The 16276-nt window shown below is 47.0% G+C and overlaps 8 protein-coding genes and 1 non-coding gene across 9 annotated transcripts; 5 read left to right on the top strand and 4 right to left on the bottom strand.

Moving 5' to 3' along the window:
• Positions 1 to 151: 151 nt before the first annotated feature.
• TrAtP1_013012 (uncharacterized protein) lies at positions 152 to 514 on the top strand (the record flags this gene model as incomplete). The annotated part of the gene is made up of 1 exon (XM_066115758.1): positions 152 to 514. One exon carries the CDS (start codon positions 152 to 154, stop codon positions 512 to 514), a length of 363 nt encoding a protein of 120 aa, XP_065971858.1.
• A 223-nt stretch (positions 515 to 737) lies between these two features.
• TrAtP1_013011 (uncharacterized protein) lies at positions 738 to 2315 on the top strand (the record flags this gene model as incomplete). The annotated part of the gene is made up of 5 exons (XM_014088678.2): positions 738 to 843; positions 1034 to 1420; positions 1525 to 1726; positions 1792 to 2037; positions 2108 to 2315. 5 exons carry the CDS (start codon positions 738 to 740, stop codon positions 2313 to 2315), a joined length of 1149 nt encoding a protein of 382 aa, XP_013944153.2.
• A 427-nt stretch (positions 2316 to 2742) lies between these two features.
• On the bottom strand, positions 2743 to 4887 carry TrAtP1_013010 (uncharacterized protein; the record flags this gene model as incomplete). The annotated part of the gene is made up of 1 exon (XM_066115757.1): positions 2743 to 4887. One exon carries the CDS (start codon positions 4885 to 4887, stop codon positions 2743 to 2745), a length of 2145 nt encoding a protein of 714 aa, XP_065971857.1.
• A 1937-nt stretch (positions 4888 to 6824) lies between these two features.
• Positions 6825 to 8422, top strand: TrAtP1_013009 (uncharacterized protein). The gene is made up of 3 exons (XM_066115756.1): positions 6825 to 7223; positions 7280 to 7360; positions 7416 to 8422. The coding sequence occupies exons 1-3, from the start codon at positions 6930 to 6932 to the stop codon at positions 8160 to 8162; spliced, it is 1122 nt and encodes a 373-aa protein (XP_065971856.1). The 5' UTR covers positions 6825 to 6929; the 3' UTR covers positions 8163 to 8422.
• A 61-nt stretch (positions 8423 to 8483) lies between these two features.
• TrAtP1_013008 (uncharacterized protein) lies at positions 8484 to 9905 on the top strand. Its single transcript, XM_014088675.2, has 2 exons — positions 8484 to 8897; positions 8961 to 9905. The coding sequence occupies exons 1-2, from the start codon at positions 8548 to 8550 to the stop codon at positions 9859 to 9861; spliced, it is 1251 nt and encodes a 416-aa protein (XP_013944150.2). The 5' UTR covers positions 8484 to 8547; the 3' UTR covers positions 9862 to 9905.
• A 925-nt stretch (positions 9906 to 10830) lies between these two features.
• Positions 10831 to 11570, top strand: TrAtP1_013007 (uncharacterized protein). Its single transcript, XM_014088294.2, has 2 exons — positions 10831 to 11164; positions 11225 to 11570. Exons 1-2 carry the CDS (start codon positions 11050 to 11052, stop codon positions 11404 to 11406), a joined length of 297 nt encoding a protein of 98 aa, XP_013943769.2. The 5' UTR covers positions 10831 to 11049; the 3' UTR covers positions 11407 to 11570.
• A 92-nt stretch (positions 11571 to 11662) lies between these two features.
• Positions 11663 to 12718, bottom strand: TrAtP1_013006 (uncharacterized protein; the record flags this gene model as incomplete). The annotated part of the gene is made up of 1 exon (XM_014088674.2): positions 11663 to 12718. The coding sequence occupies one exon, from the start codon at positions 12716 to 12718 to the stop codon at positions 11663 to 11665; it is 1056 nt and encodes a 351-aa protein (XP_013944149.2).
• A 1182-nt stretch (positions 12719 to 13900) lies between these two features.
• On the bottom strand, positions 13901 to 14008 carry TrAtP1_013005. Its single transcript has one exon. It is a non-coding gene; the product is annotated as a tRNA-Leu (tRNA).
• A 1165-nt stretch (positions 14009 to 15173) lies between these two features.
• Positions 15174 to 15827, bottom strand: TrAtP1_013004 (uncharacterized protein; the record flags this gene model as incomplete). The annotated part of the gene is made up of 1 exon (XM_066115755.1): positions 15174 to 15827. One exon carries the CDS (start codon positions 15825 to 15827, stop codon positions 15174 to 15176), a length of 654 nt encoding a protein of 217 aa, XP_065971855.1.
• Between the last annotated feature and the right edge of the window lie 449 nt (positions 15828 to 16276).

Here is a 16276-nt window from a genome sequence, read left to right as displayed (position 1 = left end):
ACACCACCCCATGGTTGCGTGTCAGATTCGGAAATGCAACCCCGAGTATATACTGTACCTACGATTGATTCTCGCTCCAGCTGCGATCCGCCCAAATGCAATCTGACATTCCCAGCAGCCCGTTGCAACCAGGCCACGGTGAATCCATCTGATGCCATCTCCGCACTTTGTATACATGGATAGTGCACGCAGCGTAGCAGTCAATGAGCTGGCACCCGCCATACCACCTCATATGCATGCAATATGCATGGGATATGCAGGGTTGGCCAGCTCAAGCCCAATGAGACGGTCCAAAGCCCTGGGCAAAGGCTGTAGCCCTGGTCTCAGCTCTGGGAAGACCAGGTCCTTCTCCTCTCTTCTTTTTTCCCTTGATCCATCCATCACTCAAGCCACCAACTCGAGTCGAGCTCCATCAGCTTCGTTTTCGTTGCCATCACCGGGAACCGACCTTCGGCTTCTTAGATCCTGGCGGCAATATCCGCCGCTCGCGAACGAGCCTCCGTTGGCACTGTGAATCCATCTGGCTAACATCGAATCTCCAAGGGCCTGTGCTTTTTCCCACGGCCAATTTGGCGATCACCGCTGTCAAATTCCCCCAGGCCAGGCCCCGCTACTTACTTGTCACTTCCGCAGATCGCGTGATTGGCGTCGCTCTGGAGTCCTCGCTCCCCATCATTCTGTCTGCGCTGCGGGCGCGCATTAAACGATTCTGCTACGCCACCGTTGCTAGAGCGGCCATGGGCAGTCCGACAGGGAGCAAGAGATCCAGCCGGAGCGACTCTGAGGCCGGGGCTGCTCCCAGGTCAAGCCCCATTAACAAGTCAAGTCCTCCGGGACACTCAGGTGAGAGAGCCTCTTTTTGTAGTTTAGCTGCGTTGTTCTTTTACAAAACCCCTCGGCTGGATGAGTGCGTCGGCTCGGCATTTATGCGTCGTTTTATCTATTTGACGCTGTGAAACCTGCTGCGGAGGATCCCTCTCTCGTCGTATTCGTACTGTGGTTGGGGTGAGTGAATTGACAAAAGGCCTGTTAGACGATCAGAGGCACCTGGACGAGGAGCTGACGGCTGAGAACCTGGGCCTCTTACACGGAGATGCCGTCATCGAGCCGGGTGGCAGCGACGAGGATGGCGAGTTCTCGCCCAGCGAGTTCGACGCCGAATCGCTCAGCAACTTTTCAGATTCCACCTCGCTGAATTCCAGTATCCTGCAGCATAGTTTTGTGAATGGCCGGCGGTACCACCGCTATCGACATGGAAGATATCCGATCCCGAACGATGATGCCGAGCAGAATCGGGAGGATATGCTGCATACTATGATGCTGGAGGCGACAGACGGCAAGCTGTATTATGCCCCAATCGGCGACCATATCCAGAAGATTATTGACTTGGGCACTGGGACGGGCTTATGGGCCATGGACAGTAAGTTTTATTGCAACATGTATCGCTGTCTGCCCTTGACAAAGTCGCCACGGATTCTGAGCAACGGCATCATGAATTCTACAAGTAGTGACACGAGTTGGCAGTGGGCGATAAATTTCGAGGCGCCGAAATCCTAGGAATCGATCTGAGCCCCATCCAGCCCCAATGGGTTCCTGCAAACGTCACATTCATCATTGACGACGTGGAGGCGGAGTGGCTCAATGGGGATAATTGGGATTTTGTTCATCTGCGCAACATGATACCCGTTATGAAGTCACCGGTTGATCTTCTCAAGCAAGCATACGAGTAAGTAGTTTAGTCACTTGTGACGAAGAGAGATGTTGCTGTGAAATGCATGCTGACCATCTTAGCCATATGAAGCCTGGCGGTTGGGTTGAGCTGCAAGATGTAGACGGAGACGTCCATTCCGACGATGATACGGTACCGGATGGCTGGCCGCTGAAGCGATTTACCGAGATTCTGCTCGAGGGATTTGCAAAGTTTGGCACGAATGCTCACGCGGCTGTGTTTGGGGGGCAGTACTTGGAAGAGGCAGGCTTCGTTAATATCCAGCACAACTACATCAAGCTGCCGTACGGCACATGGCCAAAAGACAAGTGAGTTTACAACCCGTTTTTACTGCATTTTCTATATTAAACTTATCTTCAACTATTTACTCTCTGTCAGGGTCATGCGTCTGGTTGGCATGTACTATCGCATCGCCTGCGAGGAATTCTTCCCTGCCGTCGGAGCCATCCATTTCCCCATGCTCGGATGGGAAAAGGACGAAATGGAAATCTTCTTCATGCAGTGTCGCCAGGCTATGCGAGATCCCAAGGTCCATGCGTATGGCAAGATGCACTTTTGGAGTGGTCAAAAACCTCTTGATGCGTGATGAACCGATTCAGCTCGATATCATGGTGCGATTAGATTGACAGCGTTACTGAGAATACGAAAGTACAGGAATATCCATGGAAAGTTATAGAGAAGCGAGAAGCGAATTCATATGAGAGCGTGTTCTTTTGTTTGGGTATCATTTACTTTGGCCCTTTTCACTGAGCTTATGTAGGCAAGATTCGTATTGGGAGAGTTCATGATTTATGTTACGGTATATATAGTGAAGCGGTTATGCCGCGGAAAGATTCGGGACTTGGTATTGTTCTTTTTCCTTGCCGACCTCAATTCCATACAGACATAGCTACACAGTATGATTTAATGAAAAAACAAATAAGACGCCATATGGAAACAGACGCCAAATCCCCCCCTACTCTATTTTCACGAGAATATGGCTCTCATATACATGTATTCTAACCACGAAGCATTTACCGTCGACCCTGCTTACTCTTCTTCCCACTTGGCCTCTCCTCCTCCTCTCCGCCGACAGCCATCTTCCTCTTCTTCCTGCCCTCCTCCAACAACTTCTTCATTCCCTCAGTAGCCTTGAACTTGGGGTTCGAAGGATCAATAGCAAACTCATGGCTATCAAACACAGCCTTGAAACGATCGTCCTTGACGTCCATCTTGAAGTCTTCCTGCAGGCCCACTTCGGCCTTGATCTTCTTCTGATACTTCTTCTTCTTGCCCTTTTGCTTCTCCGCCTTCAGAATCTCATTCATATCGAAGTGATCCAGATGATCCACCTGGTTTTCCTGTGCGTCTTCAGCCATAACCTTGGTGAGGTGGGCTTTTTCTTCGGCGTCACGGGCTTCGGCAGCTTCACGGGCCTTGCGCTTCTTCAAGCGCTCTTCCTTGCGGATAGAGGTCTTGTATGTTGGGGTGGGGTCGTCGGTGGTGAAGAAGGGGTCGTTGAAGCCAAGATCTTCATCGTCATCCTCGTCATCGCTCTGAGCAATTTGGACGCCACCATCATCGTCGTCCTCATCATCCTCGTCAATAGCTTCGCGCTTGGCCTTGGCGGCTTGTCGCTTCTTCTCTTTCCTCTCTCGCTCTTTACGGGCGTACTTTTCGATTGTTGTTTCTTCTTTCTCATCCTTTTTAGACTTTTCGCCTGATAGAGCTGGTGTGAAGGTGACTTCCATCTCGCCTACGGGGACATCTTTGGACTTTTTGGACTCTGGCTCAGATGCAAGACCGAGAGCCTCGCGCATCTTTTGTCGAGCCAACTCCTTTTTCGTCAGCTTGGGCTCACCATCAGCGGGCTCGGTAATGCCGTCAGCATCATCTTCATCCTCGTCGCTGTCGCTGTCTCCAGCAAGATACGCTTTCAAATCTTGCTCGTCAATCTCTGCTCGGCTTCCCTTGAACGCTCTCTTGATGGATTCTTTGCGATTCATGTCCTCGGGACGCGTGTCCCAAGTGAGCTTCACCTTTGAGCTTTGCAGCGCATTGGTGACAAACTCAATGGGCTTATACGACTCGGGCACCTTGTCGCACTGATCTCTGGGTTCGTCGTCAAAGGTGACCTCGTCTGGAACAAATCGTAGGTCGATGAAGTTGGAAGAAGACTGATACTCAGTTCCATCGGTCGCCTCGTAGATGGCTTGTGCAGCGCTTTTACTTGAGCAAGTCATGACAGCATAGTAGTATCGTAACCTGTCAAGCTGATATGCTCTCAAAGCATCGCTGTCGAAATCTTGATCGTCGCCCTCTTGGAGCAGTTGCTTCTTGATTGCGGCCTCTTCGGCCTCGCTGTCAGACGCATTTTCGTCCTCTACTTCTTCCTTCTTCTTTCCCTTCTTGAAAAACTCCCTGGCCGGTCCCTCGAGCTCTTCTTTCTGCATGCGTTCCTTTCCAAATTCACTTGGGTACACGGATACGTTCAGAACTTTGCCGCTCTCGTTGGCGGGAATGAAGCTGGTGAACAACGCCATCAGATCCGTTGACTTGACGTGGTCCCAGTCGAGGTTGACAATGGCTATCCGGTTCGTGACATCGCCGGTTTCGATTTCCTCTCGTTCCAATCGCTGCATATCGCCACCAGTAGCAAGATCCAACTCTTCATCGGACTCTTCATCAGAGTCTGAGTCTTCTTCAGAAGATGAAAAACCTCCCTCTCGAGCAGGATCGAATCTTCGAGGTCTTGCGCCCGCGGCTTGCAGTTCTCTTTGCACGACGTCATCATCCTCAACTTCAATATCCTCTTCCTCGTCCTCTTCGCTATCTTCTTCGTCCTCTTCCTCGTCTTTCTTTGACTTGTCGGCCTCTTCGTCAGAGCTGTCTTTCTCCTCCTCCTTCTCTTCATCGTCATCCAGCTGATAAAGTCTCTGCAGGGCCTTCTTCTTGGCGTCTGATTTGATTTTTCGTCCGTATTTATCTACTCGAGCAGTGGCCGTAAAGTCATTGTCCTTGAGCATGCCCGCAAATCGCTTGTCGACGGTTGTCTTCATGTGCTTTCTCGACGGTAGCCGGAATCGAGGATCAGTCTGGAAGCTGGCAAACCGCTCGTCAGCGACTCGCGCCTGCGGAGCTGCGCCTCCATTCTTCTTTTTGTCTTTTCGCTTGTCCATCTTGGCGGTGTTGGCGTTCTGTACAAGGAAACTCCTTCTCTGAATCGCAGTTGTGGTGCTGGTGATGCTTGTCGCAACTTTTTCTTGAATTGAAACTTTTTGGCAGGGATATGCTTATCAGCTTATCGCGTTTAGACCAATCAAGTCGCGTTAACCCGAATTGGCTTTACTGGAAGAAGGTGGGGCATGGCTCCCAATGCTAAAAGGTCATTGGGCAGTTTTCTAAAAGAAGCAAACAAACCAACTCATTTCGCAGAGTGCCTATATGTATGGACTCAGGGTTTTTCCCATTGTGACAGCAATATGATATCAATTGATAGATTCTTAATGAATGCAGTTTGATGTTTTTCATTGTGCCTATCGAGAAGCTTAGACCTCTGAGCAGCAGGCTGTATCAACCTCTTTCTACAGCTGTCGGGGGCTAAAACTCAATTCGTCACAATCAACTCGTTCTCAATGCTCAGCACCACCAAAGCAGAAACAAAAAGCACTTCTCAAAGGAACTCAGAACTCGGAACTCCTCCGAAAACAAAAACAAAAATGGGGATTTCGGAACTCCTTTTTGAGAAGAGTACGCGCGCGGCCTTATATAAGCCGCTGAACTACGTGCGCTAAACGACTTACACGTTTAGGCGAATTTGCTAGGTGCCCCACAAACTTCGTGTAGACTCGATGCCAAGACTGTTTTATCTTCTCAGCCTCTTCAAAATAAACATAACAATAAAAAATAAATTAACTTTTCTCCATATCTGGCTTTGTCAGGTAATAGTATGTTTTACTAAATTTAAACACTGAAACCCAAACAGACCCCATCTCCATGTCCACCTAGTTGCAAAGAAAAAAACTGGTGCAAGAGCTACGTAGAGATAGCGTTAAACACGGCAAAATATAACAATGAGATACAAGTTGAACCCTGTAAAATCGAAACAAAAGCTTTTCTACCCAAGATGGCATGTCTGTTGTAGCATTTTAGACAACCCCTGCGTATAACCCCAGGAGCCCCAGAAACAATGCCAAGGGCTACGTAATGCATCCCTGCTTAGGTAGTATGCTAAAATCTCCCGCGGCCAAGCTTTGCGGGCATGAGATTTCGGATCGAATCCTTTTAGGTCTAGGTGTATACGTATGCAAATTCTCTGCTGCTTTAGCTGATGGGGCCAATAAAGGCATGACCTATTGGTCCGTTCATCGAATTCAGATTCTAATTGGTGGGAGTCCGCAACAATATGCGCCCTGCTTGTTGCGGGCCGTGGAAAATATTCTCAGAGCAAGCTAGACCTACATCCCACGACAATATCCGTGACTATATCCATCTGAAACATCACAGCCTCATATGCAAGGTCTAATAGCATCCGAGTGCAGGGAAATGCAGTGGATGAATGGCATGCGTTTCTAGTAGCGGACAGATGGATGACAGGAGATACAAGTTCTCCCTATGGGCTTGACGAGTTGTAGTGACAGTCAGATGTGGGTAATGGCGAAAACTTACAACAAAGTAGAACGATGAAAATTATCAGCTGCTTTATGTTACAAAAAAGATATCATAGCAAACAAAGTTAAATAATAATATACCAGTATAGAGTAGAACAAACAACAAAACATGTCGAGTGCAAAATCCCCCAGTGCCCATCAACCTCGGATGATATTTGGCCGCGTTGAGTCAGATCATCACCAGAGGTGCCCCTTTTGAAAGTTTCAGTCCTTTGAAAGAGGGGACAAAAATTCTGAAGCCATGCTGGCATTGGCTGGACCATTTTTGAAGCCTCGTATCAATTAGCGCCAATGCAGTGTATCCCAATCCATTACCAATACCTGTCATGAGGAGCGTATTGTACGCGTCATCACCATGAAGAGATTGTAAGCTAAAAATAGAATGAGCATAGAGCTGAGCAGCCTCGTGCTTCCGATAATGACACTCGGTGATCACGGAGTAGGGGGGATTCTATTATTTTGTTGACGATGTTTTTATTTTGAGAAGAATTATCTGCGTTTCTCATTTCAACTATTTTTGTAACACGATCGATATACTATATGCTACTACTATGTTAGTCTCCTTACGAAGAGTTGCGCTTGTGACGTACGCCGTTATTATCCTTATCGTTATTACAACATACGAAATCTTCTGGGAAAAGCGCGGTGCTATCCCTATCAGCTTTCTAAATGCCTTCACCAACTCGACCTTCCACAGTGACTCCCCGGATATCAAATCACCTGTGTCCGTTGTACCGGTTACGGACTCTCAATTACCTTCGACAACGAATTTGACGACGGAGCAGAAGACCTCACGATTTGCCTACGCACAATACGCTACAAGCTTAGACTATTTATGCAATACTGTGAGTGCCTGCATCTAGGTAAAATTGCAGTGCCAAGCACTAAAAATGGGCCACAGGTTATCAACTTTAATCGCCTGAAGGGGTACGGTATCCAGCATGATATGGTCCTTATCTATCCGAAAACTTGGGACGATGAGGTAGGATATCTCTGTTGAAGAGTTAAACTTGGCTGCTAACTAGTTGTTGTTTTAGAAAGTAAAAAATCGAGAAGCCAAGGCTCTTCGAAACCTTCGATCTAGCCATCCCGATATCGTTCTCCGCCCCTTTAATGTCCTCTCTACAGAAAAGGGGGACTCGACTTGGCGCGATAGCCTCACTAAATTCCACGCCTTCGCCCTAACTGACTACACAAGAGTCCTGGCATTTGATTCAGACTCTCTCGTTCTCAATAACATGGACTCTCTCTTTCTTGCCCCCGATTCACCCGTGGCCTTGCCACGAGCGTATTGGCTTACAGAGAGGCATAACGGAACTGTAACCCAGATCCTAGGGTCGCACCTCATGCTAATCGAGCCCAATACTCACTTATACGAAAGGATTGTTGGCGAAGCTACGCGGAGTGGCGAGTTCGATATGGAAGTAATGAATGAGTTGTTCAAAGACTCTGCCATGATACTACCCCATCGACGCATAGCGCTGCTAACAGGCGAGTTCCGAGCAAAAGATCATCACAAATACCTTGCCCCTGATGAGGATGAAGAATGGAATCCGATTAATGAACTAAAGATGGCATTTCTCGTGCACTTTAGTGACTGGCCCCTACCAAAGCCATGGATGTCACACTCCGAGGCGCAGTGGGAGGCGGCGTTGCCTGAGTGTCTGGACAACGACAAAGACATGCCGGGTCTACCACGATGTGCCAACCGGGTGGTATGGACTGGAGTATATTCAGACTACGACCGCGACAAAGCAGCATATTGTCAGATTCTCGGCGTATAAGTGCCTATGGCTGGCTAAACAAGATTACGCAGAGCATGGGTTCTTCCCACAGGACTAATTAGATAAAATTGCATTTCCTTATGTATATCCATAACAGCTAAGTATATATTAATGTTAGAACTAATTGTAACCCTTTTAGTATTTTCACGTTCCTTTATTGAAACACAGTGGTATCACCAGTTAACAGTTGAATAGACTCAATGTTTAGCCCAAAACGGCATTGGCTATTTTTAGAGTCGTGATTACATGTCGCTTAAGCCGTTTCAGGCCGCTAAGTAAGCAGCCGCCTATAAATTCATCTTACTTTTCCTGCGTGAATTCGGCAGGGTGAATGAACGTGAATCTTCACAGCTCATTTTGCCAATAGCAGAGCTATACAGGCGCCATGGGTTCTTGGGATAGTTATTGTGCCATATGTGGTGGACCGTTCAACAGATTGACTGTGGCGCAAAAGCCACGCAGCGAGCGATTCCTTCGCCGTCACGGTCTTAGCCAACCGCAGCCGTCCAGCTCAGCGCAAGCAAATCACTCTACGGAAGATGGCAATGAAGATACAACAGCTGAGACAGGCGATGATGAGGCGGCTGGTGAAGCACCCATTGGAACGATAACGCAGGAGGATGAGCGGGAAGATGGCTCATACGACCGTGATGTTGTAACTTCAACAGAGTTAGCCTGGGTGCAAGATCTTCACGTCTTAATGACGAATGAGAATGAAGACACAGGAGAAAGGGTGTAAGTAAAAGCGCAATCGTTGATCTTTATCATTGAAACTCGAAGACAGTCTGACCTTTGCAGTGGCTGTGTTTCAGGTGTTGGCGAATTTTACGATAACACCCAGGTCAGCGTCGATGACGGCGACGACCCTAACTGGGACCCAACGGCTGAAATAGTCCTCTATGACGGTTGCTTTCCGTTCCACTGGCCCTGTTTTGAGGTTCTCGGCACGGCTCTCGAGGGCAAAACTGGAATCGCTGGCTTGAACAAATTGAAGCTCTATAACACTATGATGAGAGCTAGTGGTATCTGTTGTAGTCGCCTAGACAGGCTCGATTATGGCGACCCGGGCCCATATAATGAACAGTGGTGGGAATATCAACCGGGGACTGAATTTCTTGTTGTTCATCCAACGATTTCACTGGAGAAGACCACTGCACTGATACGAGAGCGATGGATGAAAAGCACTCAAGTGGTCAATCCTTCCGATCGCGTGCGTCGCGTCAGTGCAGATAGCTTTCAGAAACTCCCGCTGGAGTTGTTGCTCAAGACCTGCAGCATGTTGACTCCCCAGTCTCTACACCAACTGGCCTTGGCATCACCGACTGTCGATGCTTTGTTGGGAGACAAGCCGTTCTGGAAACAGTATCTCTCCGTTCATATGCCCTGGAGCTATGAGCTCCTATCAATAGTTGATGATGAGTCGCAGACCTTTCAGAACGCAGACTTCAAGTCTCTCGTCCGGTGGGTGGACCAAGAGTCGACCCCACGGCAGTGGATGCGCGGTCCATTTATGAGCATTGCCAATCGGCGACGCATATGGCACGTCTGCGAACAGTTGAAGCCGGTCTATTCGGGCCGTGCTGCACGTTTTCCGCCGACGGAAGCAGAGAAAAGGCGGATGAATCTGAGAAGGGCGCAGATGGGTATGCCTCCTCCTCCACCAGGGGGGGTTTTTCAGATGCCAGCAATAGGTCAATAGGTCAATCCCGATTAGTAGGTCATAATCACACAGTATTTCTTTTATCTTTGCATCGCTTTGTCTTGATATGCAGCTGTTCTGATCAATGTTTGTTGCTCACGTGTGAGAAATGCAAATGTAATCAACTGCCTCTATATGAATACGTATTACGTCTTGTTATTCCTTTATAGCATGATCGGCACGAGATTTGGGTCCAAAAATCACCAATAAGATGAACGATATGCAACAAGACCAAGTGAGGAGGCGGATACAGCGTTGGAATGTCTCACAAGCAACCGTGCGTGTTGCACTAGTATCACTGCAATGATCCTACGTCCTGCTCCTATTACAGAGTACATCATTTCAAGTCGCTCTGCTGCATTATTAATAGTTACTTGTAGCAGTAAGACAAAGGTCTCGTATGTTCATCTTGGCGTCTGTATGTTGTCGGCACTTTCTTGAAATGCGCCGTTTCAGCCACCAGGATTCAAGACATCAGACTGAGTCTGGCTTACCTCGCATAAGTCTTTTCCGTAAACCGTACCGCGTGGCAAAAAGGAAAAAAGATATAGTCATTGATTCTTCAATCAAGGATTATCGAATATCGCGAGTCTAAATTTCTGATCTGGGAAGCTGGCACTGAGTTACCAAGTACCAAGTCACCACTCATGGTAGGCGACTCTTGTTCTTTTCTTTCTTTCTTTCACTCTTTTTTTTTTTTTTTTTTTTTTTTTTTTTTGGCCATGAAAAGCCTTGCAAATAAACATCAGCCAATATTCCAGTGGATCGACGGATGGAATGGCCGGAATCCCATGAATCCTTCTACCGACGGCTGCATCTCCGAAACTCGGGGTGGAATCTTATATTGGCTGAGACATGTGGGGTTAAATGAAGCGATGACCCGATGACTGGCTGGATGACCGGAATCTCGATCAATGGGAAAGCTTCATTTCGCGCAAAAAAAAAAAAAAAAAAAAAAAAATTGTATCCTGAGGATTAGACTTTTGATTCCCCTTTTTGTGCGATGCCTGTGTTACAAGTAGGCCGAAAAATGTCTTGGCCGATGCTTGTGGAATTTTGAAATATATAAAGTCGCCAATCTCCCTGAAAAATATGAGCATCATCAACTCAAACTCGACATCATTCTCACTTGGCTGATATTCCAAATCCAATTCTCTGCTTTTATCAGATCCTTTTAAGATATTCACCATGGTGCGATACGCCATTCTCCCTCTTGCGATTCTCGCCGCCCTTTCCTCTTTCGCTGCTGCGAATAACTGCAAGGTCAATCTCAAATACTGCGGAGCCACTCTCCTACGAGTTGGTGTGTAACCCTGAAATTAATAACTGTTCAGCTGCATATGGTTTACTAAACGGCAAATAGGAAATTATGATGAACAAATTCGTGAGGCACTTAGAGCCGCACACAAGCCGACAGACGGTGACCATATTGAGAAGTCCCTGTTCTTTTGCTCGGGCGGCCCTAACGGGGAGATTGAATACCTTCAATTTTGTGGCAACAGGTGTGTCGATGGCGGCGCAAACCACAACGACTACTGCTATTGATAAGGCTTGGTTACAAGGCCTTCTATTGGAGGCTACTTACCTAAACCACCCGTTTTACTACACAACTATTTCTAGTTTTGGTTACTTCAGTGTAGTATGAGCAATCAGATCAAAGGTCATTAGCAGCCCCTCTATTCACTTCAAATAAAATGAAGCAAGATGAGAATACTGTAATCTGCAAGTTGTTAAATTGTGTATGAATATATCTATACCTCTATATCTTATCTACACTCGTCAAATCGAGACACTGCCTAGCTTAGCAAGCAGACCCTCTGGAAGTAGTTTTGACCGCAACAAGCTGCCCACCAATGATGGTATTTCCATTCACCGGCGTTTCCATCCCACCAGCAGTAACAACATAGAGAATATGCTTATCATGTGGGCCTCTGCCAAATGCACAGGACGTCGGCTCTGCAATGGCAGTAGAATTAAGATTACCAGCGATGTAAACTTGAGTTTTGCCGTCAGCCGAAATCATCTCAATGGTGTTTCCACCTCCTGTAACCACAAATGCGTTGCCGTCGCAGTCAAAAGTGAAATCATCATACTGGTCTAGTGGTCCCTTTGTGTTTGCAATTGTGGTGACAGGTCCTGCAGGCGTTCCATCCTCGTTGATAAGCACCTTGTTAAAAGTGCCATTTCCAAAGTTTGTAAAGTAGGCCGAATCGCCGCGAACATGAACGCCGTCCACCCCAGAGGCTGAAAATGGAGGCGATGAGTAAAGCGCAGTGAAAGTATTGTTGATAGCGACCTCGTAACTCCCAGTCTTGATGTCCAAACTCCAGATAAGGCCTCCATTGACATCGCTTATAAGAAGTGTTTGGTCGGCTTCTGATAGCACTGTTAAGCCGTTGAGAAAGTGAGCCGGTTTGACGTGTGCAATCTTCTTCACTACAGGCGGCGAGGAGAGTTTTGCTTGGCCATTTTCTGTGATAATTCCAACGCCGCGCAGATCAACGCTCCAAACCTTCCAAGTACCGACGACTTGCACAGTGCTTGTGAATGAATAGTTGCCGGAGATAACAGCAAACACATCAGGCTGATACTCTGCGATGCCCGCCAAGCCAAGAGATTCATCAAAGTCGTGGAGGAGGATAGGTGTGTTTGGTCCGGCTACTGAAGGATCAAAGAGAAAAAGTTCCGATTTGCTTAGATCAGTCATGAGAATCTGACCATTGCTTCGCACAGCTATATTCTCAATATACGAGTCTTTAGGGAACTCATAGAGAGTGCGGACCGGATCAAGAGGCGGCGCCGTAGCTATGGAAGCGCTACAGAGAGCAAATAAAGAGACTGCGAACCGTAGAGCCATGGCAACAGTGACAATATAGAAAGATTTCAGAAGCGAAGACTTGTGATTACTGCTACTTCCAATGTTTCAAAGGCCAATAGAGTCTCAAGTATTTTATAATTCTTCAACACCCCCGTTGTTGGGGTAGATTAAATCTACCCCAAGCACATTCATGGAGTAAATTGGGGTCAAAATACTTGCAACTACTACTAATCAACTAAATAGAATTTGTCAGAATTCGCTAAGGGGTCTTTTGAAAGAATAGTATTGAATGGGAAAGGGGCAGCGATCGCTGTGGGCTTATTTCTGCTATTGCGCTCGCGTCTCCGGCGGCGATAAGTTTCGGCTTTTCGATATGCGCCTCATCGGAGCTGCCTGATCCTGTGAGAAAAGGTGTAATACTATTGGTCCAAGCGTCTTCTACCTATGTTCCCCCTTTGTTATTGAAACACAACTGTATTATGTATATGCTTCATGATACTGGAGAACTGTGCAGCATTTTGGTAGTTACACTTATAAGCAATGCGAACTCCTCTTCCGCCATTCACTCGGCTATATGCTTGATGATAAGATACATTACTATTAGTTGACGATGCATGGCAGCGTTCCGTGTTGGCCAAATGGGCATAAGCGCAGCGAGAAGGAAATGTATGGCAGATCCATGTAATTCCCGCGATGTAACGTATATGATCATAGACGAGGCGTTAACCCGTTTCTATAAATTAAAGTCCGAATGATTCTGCTGGAGAACTACATTTAACACCGACAGCATGCAGGCTCCAAACTCGACATTAATCGGATGTCATCATTAATGTAAAAAGTCCTACGTCTGCACGAATAGGTAATTGAACATCATTGCCAATCACTCGCCGGGAGTATCGCTACCTTAAACGATTGCTTCTATCTAGGTATGCAAAATTCGTTAAGCTCATGCTGAATAATATGAGTTGTTCCATTGCTTCATATACTTCTACTGAGGTCTCACTAGCAAATACTTTTCTGTATCTTAATTGTAAGTTACATGGGTTTTTTTTACCCTGCACATGGTGTTCGTAACCAAGTGCATCTGGGGAAAATAAACGCCATTTTTGGCTATGTGAGCCTACAGACAGCCCTCAGTTGTAGCGACAGATAAAAGATGAAGAAAAAAACAAGGAGGAGGAGAAAGATCCATCCGGGAAAAAGGCAAAAAATAACAGAGACTGACGAGTGTGGGATTCGAACCCACGCCTCTTGCGAGATGCGAAATCCTGTTTAAGGATCAAGATATTATCTTGAGTCGCACGTGTTAGACCACTCCACCAACTCGCCTTAGCGTCTTTGTTGCAGACCAGCGAACAAATTGGGGTATAAGAAGTCCTTGTCTAATTTTTCAAATTCGCTATTTGACATCACTGCAATATGACTGACGGTCAACTTTTGCATAAAGAAGACGACATGAAGTCTTCGTCGCACTGAGCTGAATATAAAAATTCTACTATGAACTTGTCTAGTGGGTTTGGTTCTTTGACCATATGCAGCATCGCAACAGTTGAGAACTTTGTGCAATCATCTACACCTACATAGTAGTAAGTTCACGCTAGCTGCTCAGTCAGTCTCAATGCCCAAGTCATATATTCAAGTGTTATTTATGTCTTCAACATGATCATATTGTTACGAGCATAGCTCTTTCATTTTCAACTAACACAGCTATTATGCTCTTTGTTTATCGAGTCAAGTATCAGCTCTATTCCTGCAATGTCTGATATTTAATAAACGCTTATACAGTAGCTTCTTACCAACCAAAACTTGAGAAGTTATACGCCGAGGGTGATGGCAACTCTCGTCTTGTCTTGTATAATCTAGGCTGAATCAAGCCTCTGTGTGCCGATTAACAAGTCGTTTCATCTCTTCTTTGCCTTCGCCATAGCTATCCACTATTCTTGTGGTCAACTGTGCCTTGACTACTCCAGCACCATTCTCACGTGTCTGCCCAAATAGAATCGTCGACTTCCAGCAACGCGGCTCAATCTCAGTCTCTGGACGCCAAGTAAGCTTTCTTGCAATACGCGTCTCTGTCGTTGCGCTCATTCGACCTTTGATAGTGTATCTATCGATATGCATAGCAATGACAAGACACACCTCCCAAATAGTCCAGACGTATTGAATGACCAGAGGCATCCACAAGACCGAGCATAGCAGCGAGACAGGGAAGTAGAGGCCGAATGCAACCACAATTGCTATTTGGATGACTTCGCGGATTCGATTTCGCACTGGGTGGCCATAATGTCGGAAGAATTGGTTCACCACGCTTGGAGGCCCAGTGATCATCATCAACCGACCTTCAATTGGAGGGCAATTAATTTCCCAGTTGCGATGCTGCTCTTCTTCATCTAAGTTTGAGAGGTCGTCGAGTGGCTCTCGATGAACTGCAAAAATGACGGCGAGTATGCGCAGGATGAACGGTATCAGAAATAAGACGGCCCACGATGTTCGTTTAAACAATGCCAACACCAATCGCAATTCCGATGCCGCTTAGCTCGCTTATGATGCTAGTTATAAATCCATAGAGAGGTACGTTGCCTGTATGCTCTTGAACAAATGGCATACCGCTGTTGGAAATGTCTTCAGCCATGGCCTTTGTGAGAACGAGGTGTGTCACTGCAACTCTTGCTCGTACTGGGTTCTTCTTCTCCCCAACTTGGCCTTCTTCTGCGGCGCAAGATCGCGTGCCACTCAATGTGCGCATAGAAGATGCATCTGGGAGTTGTAAGTTCAGTAACGCGCGCACCCAAATGCAGCTTCTGGCCTGTGAAGTTCGGCCAGGGTCATTATTTGATGCGTGTAACTGCGTCGTCCACCCAATATCGGGGTAGAATGCTGAGCCCAGCATATGGCCCTGTTGACGACCCGCCAAAATTCCATTCTTGTAGGCGCTGTCAATAACTGCAAGAGCCGTGGCACTCAGTGGTCCACCCATGGAATAGAGCGCTGCGAGCTTGATGAGGCTCTCTGGTTGGGGGTTTGATAGATAGCGCTGAGGCCATAGTAGGCGCTCAAAAATGGTGTTTGTGGCAGCTTGGCCGCCGAGATAGCCCAGAACAGCGTTGAAGCCACCTAAAACATTGTTATTGCTGCTATCGCCGGACATTTTATCCCTGTCGTGCGCTAAGTTGAATCTGCGGCTGCGTATCGTTCACTCCTCTTAAGACGCCCAGTTGGAAACGTTTTACAACACCACAAAAAGTGTTATGGATACTAGAATCCTCTTGGCTAGAAGTTTGATGCGATTGCTAGTTTCAGTCAACAGTCGCCTCACTCAGAAAGCGTCGGAGGCATAAGGCAGCAGACTCGATCCTTTGAAAACCTGCTTACTGGCCTGGTGCTGCAAATACGCCGTAACCCTGCATATTATCCAAAGGCGGGGATTCATGTGGTATACAGTTTCAGACAGCCAGCCAGTGATTCGCTCGTTTGCTCAGTGGCCTGTTTACTTGAAATCCTCGAGGCATTTAGTTCACACCATTACAGGTAATACAAGCGCTGACCATCTGTTTAACTGGCAGATACATCAAGTATCGAGCTGTACTAGCAGTCTAG

This window comes from Trichoderma atroviride, chromosome 7, assembly GCF_020647795.1.
Source record: "Trichoderma atroviride chromosome 7, complete sequence".
NCBI lineage: Eukaryota > Fungi > Ascomycota > Sordariomycetes > Hypocreales > Hypocreaceae > Trichoderma > Trichoderma atroviride.
The sequence above is the reverse complement of the archived record's forward strand: the minus strand, read 5'-3'. Positions and strand labels throughout refer to the sequence as shown.

Bases quoted from the DNA above. Each gene is read 5' to 3' on its own strand.
- TrAtP1_013009 (XM_066115756.1), top strand. From the start codon at position 6,930: ATGTTAGTCTCCTTACGAAGAGTTGCGCTTGTGACGTACGCCGTTATT. The intron at 7,224-7,279 runs GTGAGTGCCTGC...AATGGGCCACAG, and splicing joins TAGACTATTTATGCAATACT to GTTATCAACTTTAATCGCCT. The intron at 7,361-7,415 runs GTAGGATATCTC...TTGTTGTTTTAG, and splicing joins CGAAAACTTGGGACGATGAG to AAAGTAAAAAATCGAGAAGC.
- TrAtP1_013008 (XM_014088675.2), top strand. From the start codon at position 8,548: ATGGGTTCTTGGGATAGTTATTGTGCCATATGTGGTGGACCGTTCAAC. The intron at 8,898-8,960 runs GTAAGTAAAAGC...TGACCTTTGCAG, and splicing joins GAAGACACAGGAGAAAGGGT to TGGCTGTGTTTCAGGTGTTG.
- TrAtP1_013007 (XM_014088294.2), top strand. From the start codon at position 11,050: ATGGTGCGATACGCCATTCTCCCTCTTGCGATTCTCGCCGCCCTTTCC. The intron at 11,165-11,224 runs GTGTGTAACCCT...AACGGCAAATAG, and splicing joins AGCCACTCTCCTACGAGTTG to GAAATTATGATGAACAAATT.